We start from the raw sequence: 15,684 nt of genomic DNA, 5'->3' as shown, positions 1-15,684 counted from the left end.
GCAGTTCTTACAGTCGGCCCTTCAAATGAGTTGGTTGCATGGCTAGTAAACTGTCACTTACAATGTCTTCAGAGAGATTTCACTACGATTTGGCAACGAAATGAAAACTTCCTGCATATCCAAAAAGGCAATCTTGGAGGAAAATCCCTGAGACAATGGGAGCACTTTTTTAGAGAAATGCTGAATCACTGCTGTTGTTGATGGAAAGAGGACAATGTTTTGTGAGAAAACAAAAGCACTGATGATTTGAAATCAAAAAGACTGCAAAGAAGTTTTAGGAACAACCACTCCTTCTGCTTGCGATTTCCTTTTTTAATTAATGCCAAGGAGTAACATATGATAAAAATTAATGTCTAAGTCTAAAAGAACTCTTTCAACAAACATAAAAATATCAAGTGATAAGAAAGCATTGTGTAACAGCTTAGTCTTAGCATACATGAAACAACAGTGCATCTTACAGTTGACAGTATTTTTGATTTGATGAAATATGGCACTAATTTAGTTAAGGCTATGGAAGACTCAGCGGTGTTTCTGTGTTCTCTTGCTTAATTTTAAGTCAAATAAATATAACCCAAAAAGTTGCATATAACTATAGTGTTACCACTACAGAAGACCCAGTATTTTTCATTCTGGGAAATAACAAATGTGTCTGGAATATTAAAGCTGTGTTTGGATTTAAATAAAAGAAATATGAAAATTATTCCAAATGACTTCAAAAGTACTTTAAGGACAAGTGAACCTCCAGTGAGTTGAGACATTTTAACTCCTGAATATTAGGTTTCACATCCAGGTCTCAGGGGCAAAAATACAAGTTTGGCCAAGTGGGAAGGCAGGCGTGAGGCCTCTGGTGAGAGCAGCTTCACGGGCATCCTGCCACACCATGGGCTGTGCAGCCTTTAGACCTCAGCCAGAGCCACAATTGCCTCCTTTCCTCACCCAGCACTTCCCATGCATCCCCACTAGACATGTTTCATTCTGGCAACGACCTACAGCTTTCAAACCCCAACTTCCTCTTCTCCACAGCTCCTAAGTTCCAGACTGACACCAACACCTTTGACCTCAACTAAAATAACAGAATTTTACATCTTAATTTACCTGCACTGGTATGTATCCAGAACAGCGTGTAGATCAAGGGGGAAAAAAGAAATCTCACTTTTTTTCTCACTTTCTTCCAGAACTTGGCCAAAATGTTGGGAAATATAAATTGAGAGAAATTAATAAATTACTTAGGGCATTGCCTGGCATTCTTTAATGTCAACTAGCAAAGCATACTGCCAGAGTGGTTATTTTGAATGGTTCTCATTTCAGAAAACTCACAGAACCCTCTCCAATGGACACTGGCTACAGTTCTCTACTTGCTTAGTTTGGACATGACCCTTGAGTAATTTATAAATAAATTTATAAATCTATAAATGGAGACATTTATAGATTACTAGCTGTGTGAATATGGGTGAGTTACTTAACCTCTCTAAACCTCAGCTTTCACAACTGTAAAATGGGATAACACCACCTTCCTAGTTTTCAGGGCTTTTACCAAGCACTAAGGATCAAACCATCTAAATCCTAATCCTAGTTCCATCACCTATTCACTGTGTGATCTTGGACTGGCTATTGTACTGCTCGGTGCCTTTGTTCCCCCATTTGTAAAATGAGGATAAATCTTATAGGCTTGTTGGGAGTTCAGTTTTAGAGAGTTCAACAAATGGTAACTAAGGGTATTATTAAATAAGGTCACCTCTATAATGCCTGGCCTGTTAGGCCCTTCTCTGTGTGATGTACTCACACGAATTTTTTCTGAAATCTGTTAAAGGCTCACTTCACAGTAATGAGTAGAAATAACTCCCATTCGGAGTAAGTTGGGATAGAAATGGGGATGTTGCAACATTGTAAAGATGCTGGACCCATCCATACCTTCAAGTCCTAATCGAAAGGTTCTCAAAATTGAAGGTGACTGAGCAGCTGAAGCCATCTCATCAGGGAGTTTGGAAACGCAAGGGTGAAATTAACAACTCAGTTTACCCAAGCACTTTTGTGTACAACCAGCTTTTTAATTTTTCTAGTGCCTGAGTTTTGCCATTGACCAATTAGGAGTACAGTAAAGGTAAGTGACTGACCCATTTCTCTAAGACGAAGGTTTCAAGGCCCAGGAAATCTGAGTCATCTGCTTCTGCTGTGAAATCTGGATGACCCTTAGAAGTTCCTGCAAAAATCCCATATTCTCAGCTCCGTTATTATTCCGGCTTCTGGCAAGCAACAGCAGGAACACGTGGGGACTTGGAGGAATTTCAGGAATCGTTACCACTGAAGCTCACGCGGGTACGCCTCCAAACCGTTACCACGCAAGCCAGCTAGGATTTTTCTTCCCTGCCCAAACAGTCATGTCTTTCAGGAAGTGGCTTTTCAAAAATATGCGACCCTTCCAAACAACTGCAAAGCAAACTACACTTATACACACCAACCTTGCAAAACAGGGCCTGGGTGTGGGCAGGTTGAGGAGTGTCACTGTGGGTGTATATATGTCTTTCTCAGGATGCACATATCCTGCGTCATTAGTCATGCCAAAGAACTTATATTTAGTCAAAAGAAACTAAATTTAGTTGACAATTTTCTAAAGTAAAATGTTTCTTTCTTCCTACAACATTCAAGCTAACTTGCAGGCAACTTTTCATAACGTGTTGCAATATTTACACTACAAAAATGCCCCCTCATCTGCTTTTCCACTCCTTTTTTCAGTCAATATTCCCATGCACAGCATTTCCAGGCTGTTGCTCCACTTCTCAGAAACCTCAGCATTCCCTCCTGTGAGTCAAAAATCTCACAAATGGATTCCGACATCCTTCATCCGCCCATCTCGCTCCTGTCATCTCTCACCAACAGCCCCGTTCATGCCTTCCTTCCAACAAAGCCAGGTTATACTAATTTGGTCTTCTCCTTAGAACTTCATTCACAGCACCTCCATATTTACAGTCCCTCTCTACCCTGACCCTTCCAAGTCCAACCAAGAGTCCCTGTCTTCAAGATCAGATGGCAAGCGAGCTCCTTCATACATCGCATAATATGTATTTATGAATAAAGACTCTACTTTGTATATTACTATTTTCAATCATTTGCACTGTTTGTAAATATTTCTAACTACACCACAACAAAAGCTGTATCATCTCTAGTTGGGCATTGACCTTTAACTCTCTGCTTTCATAATAGGCAGGTAGTAACACTCAGTAATTTCATCTATAAATATATTTATTCCGTGCCATAGGTAATCCCACAAAGCCTGCACTTAATCAGTTCAAGGCTTGGCATTGGCACAAATCTCCAAACACAAATCTCGGGTTTCATCTAACATCCTTATAAACACATATTCACTGTCAGTAACGTGCTCATTACCCAGGGATTCTAGACAGCGGACATTCAAAGATTTGGGTATGCGAGGTCCCATGCGGCCATGTAATAGCCAACTCTACTCAAAACACCTGAATTAGGATGCTCCGAAAGGCTGGAGTTAAATAAAACTACACCTTCTTGAGGCCTGTCCCAGCAATCTTTACAGAGACAGGGGTTCTTAATCGTTTCTGTGCCATTCATCCCATGGGCAGGCTCTTAAACCTACAGATCATTCTCAAAATAACGTTTATGCGTGCTTAAGAAACATACGTTTACAACAGAAATCAGTGATTCTGAAACACAGTTAACAAAACAGTTGTTTTATTGTTTGACATCATGTGTGTTACTTCATTAACTCATTAAATAATAAGATCTAGCGTGGGGTCTAGCCACTACCATGATTTTGATGTGGTGATGTACGTAGATAATATTTCAAGATGCCTGCAACATCTGTATCAAGATAGAAAAATAACGATGATTCCCACTGGTAATAAAGTCATGGCTAATAACATCAGAGTTTGTTGCCTAGGTTCATAACTAAAGAAAATGCTAGAGTTCTGTCAGAGGTTAGTGAAAGTAAAAGTGCTTATTTTCCCATTCAAGTCCCTGAATTCTATCCACAGCCCTTTTGAGGGGCTGTGGCCCCGAGTTAAGGATCCCCTAGGGACGAGGGAAAGAAAAGAGAGAAGGGAAATTCGTATAAACAAACAAAGCAATGACATCTACAGGATCAAGAGCGGCCGAAGATGACATTTTTCCCTTATTTTCACCAATTCCCCTTTCCTCCTCTCTCTCTCCCTGCAAGAGTGATTTAAAACTCATGTTCCCCAAATACCTATTCTCCTCAAACTGTTCCAGAAAATTGAGAAAGATGGAGAACTCCCTAACACATTCTATGAAGCCAACATCACTCTGATCCCCAAACCTGACAAGGACAACACAAAGAAGGAGAACTATAGGCCGATATCACTGATGAACATAGATGCAAAAATCCTCAACAAAATTTTGGCAAACCGATTACAGCAATACATCAAAAAGATTATACACCATGATCAAGTGGGATTTATACCAGGGACACAGGGATGGTTCAACATCCGCAAGTCAATCAACGTGATACACTACATCAACAAAATGAAAAACAAAAACCACATGATCATCTCAATAGATGCAGAGAAAGCATTCAACAAGATCCAACACCCATTTATGATAAAAACCCTCAGTAAAATGGGTATAGAAAGAAAGTACCTCAACATAATAAAGGCCATATATGATAGACCCACAGCCAACATCATACTCAATGGACAAAAGCTGAAAGCCATCCCTCTGAGGACAGGAACAAGACAAGGGTGCCCACTTTCACCACTCCTATTCAACATAGTACTGGAGGTGCTGGCCAGAGCAATTCGGCAGGAAAAAGAAATAAAAGGAATCCAAATAGGTAACGAAGAAGTAAAACTCTCGTTGTTTGCAGGCGACATGATCTTATACATAGAAAACCCCAAAGAATCCACAGAAAAACTATTAGAAATAATCAACAACTACAGCAAAGTAGCCGGGTATAAAATTAACGTGCATAAATCAGTAGCATTTCTATACACTAACAATAAACTAACAGAAAAAGAACTCAAGAACTCTATCCCATTCACAATCGCAACGAAAAGAATAAAATACCTTGGGATAAACTTAACCAAGGAAGTGAAGGATCTATACAATGAAAACTACAAGACTTTCTTGAAAGAAATAGGCGATGACATAAAGAGATGGAAAAACATTCCTTGCACATGGATTGGAAGAATAAACATAGTTAAAATGTCCATACTACCTAAAGCAATATACAGATTCAATGCTATCCCAATCAGAATCCCAAGAACATTCTTCACAGAAATTGAACAAACAATCCTAAAATTCATATGGGGGAACAAAAGACCGCGAATTGCTAAAGCAATCCTGAGCAAGAAAAACAAAGCCGGTGGAATCACAATCCCCGATTTCAAAACATACTACAAAGCTACAGTGATCAAAACAGCATGGTACTGGTACAAAAACAGGTCCACAGATCAATGGAACAGAATTGAAAGCCCAGAGATAAAACCACACATCTATGGACAGCTAATCTTCGACAAAGGAGCAGAGGGCCTACAATGGAGAAAAGAAAGTCTCTTCAACAAATGGTGCTGGGAAAACTGGACAGCCACATGCAAAAGATTGAAAATTGACCATTCTTTTTCACCACACACCAAAATAAACTCAAAATGGATCAAAGACCTAAAGATTAGGCCTGAGACAATAAGTCTTTTGGAAGAGAATATAGGCAGTACACTCTTTGACATCAGTTTCAAAAGAATCTTTTCGGACACTGTAACTCCTCAGTTGAGGGAAACAATAGAAAGAATAAACAAATGGGACTTCATCAGACTAAAGAGCTTCTTCAAGGCAAGGGAAAACAGAATTGAAACAAAAAAACAGCTCACTAATTGGGAAAAAATATTTACAAGCCACTTATCCGACAAAGGGTTAATCTCCATAATATACAAAGAACTCACACTGCTTAACAACAAAAAAACAAACAACCCGATCAAAAAATGGGCAGAGGACATGAACAGACATTTCTCAAAAGAAGATATGAATATGGCCAATAGACACATGAAAAGATGTGCATCATCGCTAATCATCAGGGAAATGCAAATCAAAACTACACTAAGATATCACCTTACACCCGTTAGATTGGCAAAAACATCCAAAACCAAGAACGACAAATGTTGGAGAGGTTGTGGAGAAAGAGGAACCCTCATACACTGTTGGTGGGAATGCAAACTGGTACAGCCACTATGGAAAACAGTATGGAGATTTCTCAAAAAGTTAAAAATAGAAATACCCTATGACCCAGCCATCCCATTACTGGGTATCTATCCTAAGAACCTGATATCAGATATCTCAAGAGTCCGTTGCACCCCTATGTTCATCGCAGCATTATTTACAATAGCCAAGACGTGGAACCAGCCTACATGCCCAGAAACTGATGATTGGATAAAGAAGATGTGGTATATATACACAATGGAATACTACTCAGCCATAAAAAAAGACGAAATTGGCCCATTCACAACAACGTGGATGGACCTCGAGGGCATTATGTTAAGCGAAATAAGTCAGTCAGAGAAAGACGAACTCTATATGACTCCACTCATAGGTGGAAATTAGTATATTGATAAGGAGATCTGATCGGTGGTTACCAGAGAAAAGGGGGGGTGGGGGGAGGGTACGGAGGGGGAAGTGGTGTACCCACAACATGACTAACAAAAATGTACAACTGAAATCTCACAAGGTTGTAATCTATCATAACATTAATAAAAAAAAAAAAAAAAACTCATGTTCCCCAATGAATGTGCTGTCTAACCAATTAGGTTATCAAGACCTTCCCGGGTCTGGGGTCATGACCAAAATATGGCAATAAATGTTGGAAATACACACGAATATCCTCATCTATCATTTTCACCCCAACGCTTACCTCTTTCAGGATTAGCTACCTTATTTACAGGCATGTTGGGACTTTGGGGGAAAACTAGATCACAGTATTTTACTTTAATAATGCTGTTAAATTTTCTTATCAGTTAAAGTTGTAATTTTTATTTGGGTAGGAAACTAACATTTGTTAAGCATCTACTACGTGCCAAGTGTTTTTAAAATGTTAGTTTAATTCTCATGAAATTAACAGTAATACCAGATGCCATTTATTGAACCCTGTGCGGAAGACTTTCGACACATCTCATTAAATTCATCCAACAGTATCCCCAGATGAGAAACTGAAGCTCAGAGTCAAGTGGTTTGCCTGCGGTCACATAGCCAGGAGGTGGCAGAGTCCCAATCTCTTTTCAGAGCCCAAACTTGAACACCATCCTGTGAGTTCTTATCTTCCTTGTCGTAATTTACACAGATCATACTGCCAGGGAGTCTTGGAGCCCTGGGAAGGGCTCTAACCTGTCTCACTGCCCACTCCCCTGGTCCTGCCTTCCTGAGGCCTGCAACACAAATGGAGAACTGACAATTACTCTTCCCCTCCCCTAAGGGGCAAGCTCTAGTTGCATCTCAGGGCTCTTCTGGGACAACATGCAAAGGCCCAGGCATAGGAAGAGGGGGAGAAAAGAGAAGAGAAAGCCACCCCTCCCCATTCAGCCAGCCAGTCACCCCACCACTGCATCCAGCCACTCACAGTGGGCACAATCTTTCTCTCCTTTCTTCAACAACTATTTACTGAGCATCAGCTATGTGCCAGGCACTATGCCGGGTGCTGAGTCACAGTGAAGCCCAAAATGAACAAGATTCTGGCTCTCAGGGAATTTACCATCTGCTGGGGACAGGGAGGCAAGTAAGCAAGTACACAAACAAGATAATTTTAGATGGCTATAAGTGCCACAAAGGACACTAATAGGGTAACAGGATAGAGAGGGACTGGAGATGGGAATAGAAAACTATTTTTAATACCAGTGTTCTTTGACCCTTCTCTATCACTGAAATCTATCACTGAAATAAACTTAAATGTATTCCCAGATAGCTCACCTTTCTAATGGCCTCTTCAGGGCTCCAGAGCAGCACTGTCTGTAGAAATATTATCTGAGCCACATAAGCAATTGTTAGTTTTCTTGTAGATACATTTAATAAAGTAAAACAAAACAGGTGAAATTATGTTTAATAATATATTTTATTTAACCCAATGTCTGAAAATATTATCATTTCAATATGTAATTGATGAAATAAATCATCTATTAGATATTTTACATATTTTTTGAATGAAGTCTGAAATTTGGTGTGTATCTTACACTTACAGCACATCTCAATTCCAGCTAGCCATATTTCAAGTGCTCAAGAGCCACACGCGGCTAGTGGCTACCAGATTGAACAGTGCAGCTCCAGAGCCTGGATTACAACATCTATTGAAACATTTTGAGATGTGCAGATTTTTAATTTCCACATGAGTAGTCTTGGGGGGGCCTTTTTTTTTTTTTAAAGATTGGCAGCTGAGCTAACATCTATTTCCAACCTTCTTTTCTTTTTGTTTTCTTTCTTCTTCTACCCAAAGACCCCCAGTACACAGTTGTATCTTCTAGTTGTAGGTCCTTCTGGTTCTGCTATGTGGGATGCCGTCACAGTATGGCTTGATGAGCTGAGCTAGGTCCGCGCCCAGGATCTGAACTGGTGAAACCCTGGTCTGCCGAAGCAGAGCACATGAACTTAACCACTCGGCCACAGGGCAGCCTTATTAGCCTCTCCACTTCTGTATTTTCCTGTGTCTAACACAATGCCTCTTGCTGGGTGTGAATGAGGAAGTGTCAATTCTGGTTGCTGTTGGCAACAATCTTATGACCAAACAAACTTAGAAGAACGAGACAGTAGATGTCAGAGTAGAGAGAAAGAAAGAAATGTGATCCTTAATAACATGGTTCAGCTGCTGGATCAACCCTTACCTGAAGTTCACATTACTACTAGACATTTTGGTTATGTGAACCCAGCAAATTTTCTTTATTGTTTAAGCCAATTTGAGTTGGGGTTTCTGCTACTTGTGACTGAAAGCAATTGGTGCCAGGAAAAAAGTAAATGCTCAGTAAATAGTCTTGAGTTCACAGATTAATAATAGTCAAAATGCTATGCATGTCAATCTATTTGAAGCAAGTGTATTTCCCCCAAATTAAGGAGCATACAACTCAGAACGAATGTAATGAATAGATGTGGTTTTTATCAAGCATACTCAACTTATTTTAATATTAATCACTTTGACAGAAGAGCTACAATAAAGCCATGGGGGAAAAAATCGAAGGCTTGGAGTAGGTAAGAGTCAAAAAGGAAGACAAGGACATGCAGTGGGGGTGGAAAGGAACACACAAGAAGAAAACCTAGCATGCTGACTGTCAGAACTACCAGAACACAAGCTTTTACACATGGTAGCCATTCTCATGGCCTCTACTTCCTTCAGCTGTTTAGAAAGAGAACATCTCTGAGAGCTACGTGCACGTTTTTCACAATGCCTTCAGGAAGAAATTCATTTCTATATCTGAAGTGAGTGTCTCCTAACAACAAATTGCTAAACTTTTTAAGTTGGACGACTTCTTTCCCCTTCCTCACACTCCACGCACCCACACCCCTATCCCTGCTCAAATGGTGTACTGAGATTAGGAAAAATGTGAACAACAAAAAAACCTTTAGGGTAAAATCATTTCACTTCACATTCTAAAAGTATTCCATACAGGCCCAAATCTTCACACAGCACCCTCTGTACAGGCAGGACTGATGATGACATATGTAAAATTGAGCCATTTGTTGCTTCCTGTGTGGTCACTTGAAAAAGAGCCAGCATGATCAGAAAAATAGGAATCTGCTCGGAGTGGGTGCACCCAGTTTATACAGCAGACTCACTGAGACTTCCAGGGGCTGAGTTTTCACCAGGAATAAAAAGCCCACCACAAAAGCTGGTTGCTCCTTAGCATTTAACCACCACATTCTCGTTTTGTTTTTTTCCAGTCTGACATCATTTGTTTCAAAGAACTTGATGTCAAGGCTCACTTTGGTACATCTTTATACTATGTGCATGGCATGAGGAAAATGACACAATTCACTATGTCTTCAATAATCTGAACTTCCCAATTATCAAATGACTTCACAGGAGCTGAACTGAAGTTTTCAGCTTTCTATTATCTGCAAAAGATGATTTGGCTAGGATCATCTGTAGGAAAAACAAGATTATGGAGGGGATTATTTAATTATGACAACCATTTGATTCTCAGCCAGCAGGTATTTACAAATAAATAACCGATCTATGAATCACGATCATCTTCCTCTGCTCATTAATGCATGGATCCTACTTCATCTTATTGTTCTTCTGGGGATGTCTGTGCTTGAACATAATAATATACTGCATTTCTTTAGAAAATACTGGCAAAGACTGCTATTCCATACTAGAGATGAGCTGGCCCTAGCTTGAGTCATCTGTCTTCTGTTTGACACAAGTGTTCTATCTCACTCATTGCCTCATGTTTCATAAGTGCTCATTTGCAAAATTTTCATCTGGTCGTTCATAAGCAACGCATGCTGTGTCATCTTCACGGTCACATGAAGACAAATTTGGGAGGTTTTGTAGGAAGGAAATTTTAAGACATTCAAACACATGACTACATTCAGCCTTTTGAAAAAAAATCCTGCTTCTTAGAGAGAACAAGAAATAATTTTCTTTTCCAAGTAGAAATCTGAGTCTTATATGCCATTTAAAGAAAAAATTTACGAGGCCAGGTTGCTGACTTCAATAGAGGGTAATTTTTCATCAGCCAGGTCTGTCAAATCCATTTTACTTCACAAATTGGACAGCCGTATCTGTGTGTTCTCTATCAGCCATAAGAAAATGGTATTCTTTTGATTGGTAGTATTGGGTTTTATTTTTGGATGTTCTCTCTTCTTATCAAGGGCGAGGAAAAATATCTAGACAGTATTCAATATTTTTGGAAGCACATGATATTTACAAAAGACCAGACCAGAATAAAACTTAAAGCATTTGATAGACATTACTTCATGAGCCTTAGAACTTTCTTTGAGACGAAATAGAGGAGCAAAGGACAAATATTTATTGAAGGCCTGCTGAATGCCAGGAACCAGACTGGGTAATTTATACAGGTCATCTCCTTTAGTCCTCACAAACTCGATGAAATGGGTATTCTTATCTCCATTTGAAAGCTAAGAAAACTGAGCTAGGTGAGATGAGTAATTGGCCAAAAGTGACACAGAGGAGAAATGAAAAGGAACCAGGATTCGAATCCAGCTGTGGCTTCAAAACTCATGCTCTGAGTAGCTTACAATGAGTAAAAAATCTGGAAACAATCTAAATGGCAACACAGGAATTGATTACATCAATTGTAGTATATCCATACAAAGCAGTCATGGCAAATGACGGCATAGATCTATTTTTACTGACATGAAAAGATGTTAACATGTCAAGTAAACAGGGAAGATTATAAAAATGGAATATATGATCCCTTTTGAGATATACATATAATTTTATATATATTAGCATTTAAAAGTTATCACTGGGTGGTGGGATCTGAAGTTCTTCTTCTTGAAGTGTTTCTTCTCGTTATTCATTTATAGTTGGTCTACAATGACCTGGTATTACCTGGATGGCTGGAGGGATGGGTAGATAGACCGAGAGATACATAGATGTATAGATAGATATAGAATATATAAAAAGATACAGACAGAATTTAAAGATCCAGTGATTAAAAAAATAAGATTGTCAGCACATCTGATATTTGAAAAGCTCTACTTACACATTTCAAGAATATCTAATGGTCTGCAACATACTTAGAGTTCAGAAAAATATCCACAAAGCTATCTGTATATCAATATCTATCCATCTATACATGTATAGATATATCTTCTCATTATTTATATGTGTAAATGTACAGATATAGACAGAGAATGAGAATATCTATACATCTATAGACAGAATGAAAGAATACTATGATAAAGCAAATGTAGCAAAATGGTAACAATCAGGGAATGTGGGTAAAGGGTATACGGGAGCTCCTCGTGCTATTGTTTTAACTTTTCTGTAAGTCTGAATTACCTCAAAATTAAAAACTCTAAAGAATACATATTTTTATATTTCAAACACAAACATATGGTACAAGATGCTAATAATTTAAAAGAGACCCTACTCCACCATCTCTCTCCTTCTTGTGCTCTCCTTCTTGGTACTCGAAGCAAGAGCCCCAGGATCAATTTTTGGGTTCATCCTTTACAGTGCTTATCACAGAATAACTTGGGATTTCACTGGTCGTGTCTTTCCCAGAGCACAGAAATATGTGGGAAGCCTCCAATTTTGTTTCACAAGGCCAGCACAATCTTGATAACAGAACTGACAAACTTAGCACACAAAAGTCCATGGACCAATATGAATCATGAATATAGACACAAATGTACAAAACAAAATACTAGTTTATTCAATTCTATAGATTTCCTTAAAGAAAATAATAAACCATTCATAGGTAGAATTTATTTCAGGATTATGAGGTTAGTTCAGCATGAGAAAATCTACAGAAGTTGAGATACTCCATGTGAGTCTCAATAAAAAGTGAAGAGACATTTTCCCTGAACAATGCCTTTTTGCAAACTAAGAATAACAGAAAACAATAAAGAATACCTATTAGAAACAAAGGAAAAAAATATACTGGGTAGGCGGGGAATACTTGAGGCTTTACCACCCAAGCTAGGAAGAGAAAAATTACACCCGTTATCATTGCTATTATTCAACACTTGTTCTGGAGGCTCTAGCAAATATAGCAAAAGGAGAGGAGAGACAAAAAATTGTAATTCCTTCTTAATTTTATGATTACCTACCTAAAAAAACCCCAAAGAAGCCACCAAAAGGTTATTAATAAGATAGTTCTAATCAGATCCAATATAGCTATATCAAAGCTTTACACCAGGCATCACGATTGGCAAACTTTTTCCATAACGGTCAGAAAGTAAATACTTTAGGCTTTGCAGGCTAAATGGTCTCTGTAGCAACTATTCAACTCTGTCATTGTAGCACAAAAGTAACCATTGATAATGCATAAATGGATGAATGTGGCTGTCTTGCAATAAAACTTTATTGCAAAAACAGGCAGTGGGCTGGAATTGACCCACAGGCCATAGTTTACTGACCTACTTTATACCACAAAAAACAGTTGATGGAGAAAAGTAACCATTTAAAACAGCAAGAAAATATATAAAGACCTAGAAATAATTTTCTAAAGGGTGATTCTGCCATACGCATCAAAAATTAAACTGTGAATACTCTTTCAACATAACAATTCCATTTTTGGGAATTTATCCTACGGATACATTTAGAGAAAAACATAAAGATGTATACACATGGATATTTATTATAGTGTTATTTATAATAGGAAAAGATAACTACTGACATAATCCAAGTCTATGAGCAATACATCAGTTTTTAAAGCAGGGGACAGAGTAGCATGCATGATATCAGCTAATTTTTTAAATATATAGGTGTGTGTATGAGGCTATACGTGTGTGCCCACGCTTGGGGAAACACCTGGAAAGATATACCCAATTGCTTTATTAGTAGTTATTCCTAAGGGTGGATTTATGGGTGACTTTCTTCTTACTTTTTGCATGTTGTTTCTGCTCTTTTTTTATTTTCCCCATTGAGCTTGGAAATAAAATTTTTCATTTTTTAAAAGCAAGCAAACAAAAACCCTCATGCTGCTCTGAACAATTTACTCTTATTTCTATGAATTTTGGAGGAGCCAATATACAGCATCCTTCTCAAAGTACATCAATACTGATTTTTACATTAAGACACCCCCAGAAGGTTCTTTAAATTATTGTAACTGCTTCATACCCTGAAGATAGAAATCTTTTGGCTATAACTAATATAAAAGGAGCATTTATCTGGAAATCTTGTCTTTTTCTTATCCTTCAGTGATATTTCTGCATGCATGATTCTGTGTGTGTGCGTGTGCACACATCTCTATGTCTAGGAAGAAAAGAAGCCAGAGAAAGGAAACAGGAAATAGGCAAGAGCGGTAGGTGACGGACCAGCATGGGTTAATATGGTACAGGGAAATAAGTATTAGTAAATTCATTCCTGAAGTTCTTATTTATGGTTCTCTAGTATGGGAATCTCACCTGTTGAGTTAGGGGGAAAACTCTGACATTTTCAAAAATTCTCATTTATAATTTATGAAGACTAAGTTTGGGCCTCCTGGTAGAAAATATAAGTCCATATGATTCATATCCAACTGTGAAATTCAAGCACATTTTTCCTTACAATTGACAATAGGTATCTAATTATTTTGCCAATAGTTTCAGTTGTTATAATGTGTATGTGAATTGATATATGTTTAATTTCCATGTACTTAAAATCTTGGGGAGATGGGGAAGAAAGAAAAATGATTCTTTTAACTTCTCAGAAATTCTTTGTAGGTGTTACTGAACACGAGTTATATGGCATAAGTTATCAAAAAGAGGAAAAAAACGCATACTATTTTTGCCTCCTCTCAACAATGACCACCTTATCTGTCCTTGAAACTTCCCCACTTCCCTCCTGAAGTGGCTTTCTCCAATAGCTCAGCATAAAAATTAGATCCAATGCAAACAGAAGATCCCCTAGTCAAAGACATTCTCAACTTCTGAAGTGTTTGTGCAGGCACATGCGAGTACGTGTGTGTGAGCTTGTCGTTGCTAGAGAGGACGTGGGAGAAAAAGACAGTCTCCCCGGAGCCAACTTCGAAGTTAACAGGAACAATATGACAAACACAAGGTCATCCAGAGTTCTCAAAAGCGATGTCAAAAGACAATGAGGTGTTAAGTACATTTTGTAAATCATGAAAATCCAGGACACAATGAGCAAGTGACAAAGTTTGCTCCAAACACAAGAGACAAATAAGTATATTAACATAATTTCCATTAACTATTCCTTTGCTCCCAACCTCAATCAAATGCTATTTACGCTTCAGCAGAACTTACTATTATCAAATGTGAAGATAACAACCTATGCTAGGCATGCAATGAGATCTGGGAGACGAATTCCACAACTTTCCTTTCAATCTTCCATTTAAAAAAAAATCTTGAAAATGAATTTAGTACAGTTAAAAAGGGAGCAGTCATGCTTCAAATCCAAAACTATGTTTTTCTTGTCAAATATTGCTCTCTGTAAAGGGCATCACCAAACCCCAGCAGAAACTTACCCTTCAACTTGAGGTCAACATTATGTCTCAGCCAAGGATAAACCCCATAGCTTGGCATATCTTCAGGAATTGGATTGCTGTCTATCCAGCCATCACAGGCGAACCGGAAGAAATTATCACAAGGATCCACAGACAGATTTACTTTACTCAAGATGGCAGCAGCTATTTAAAAAGAAAGTCATAGGATTAATGACAAGCACTGAACATTGTGTACTGTTCTCTTCCAAATTAAACAACGATTTCATATCAATCACTTCCCAAGCCTTGGCTTTTACATTTCCCCTCAAATGACTCCCTGAATCAACTTCACTTTACTAAATTATTGCATTCAGAGGGAGTGGATAAAAGTTTGGTAGTATTGTTGTTATTGTTTTTTGCAGGACTGCCCCTAACATCTGTGGGGCATGGGACAGGAATACAAACGGAGTGTCTGGTAAATTGTTTGCAAAGATATGTGTGACATTTCCTTCTATCCCTCTCGCACTTCTGCAAGGTGACTCTGCCACTCTTCCCATCAAGCGGTAGGATCTATTTTTCCTGCCTTGAGTCTGGGCTGGCCTTGTGACTC

At 38.5% G+C, this 15,684-nt stretch overlaps 1 protein-coding gene across 3 annotated transcripts in view; it reads right to left on the bottom strand.

The window, feature by feature from the left end:
- Positions 1-15,684, bottom strand: part of PHEX (phosphate regulating endopeptidase X-linked) — a 203,005-nt gene that overhangs the window by 174,818 nt on the left and 12,503 nt on the right. For all 3 annotated transcript variants that reach the window (XM_070502642.1, XM_070502641.1, XM_044764063.2), the window contains one exon: positions 15,117-15,278. In XM_070502642.1, the coding sequence (XP_070358743.1) occupies positions 15,117-15,278 (162 nt within the window). The remainder of the gene's footprint in view (positions 1-15,116; positions 15,279-15,684) is intronic.

This window comes from Equus asinus, chromosome X (assembly GCF_041296235.1).
Source record: "Equus asinus isolate D_3611 breed Donkey chromosome X, EquAss-T2T_v2, whole genome shotgun sequence".
Lineage (NCBI taxonomy): Eukaryota > Metazoa > Chordata > Mammalia > Perissodactyla > Equidae > Equus > Equus asinus.
Note: the sequence above shows the minus strand (reverse complement) of the source record. Positions and strands in the feature narration are given on the sequence as shown.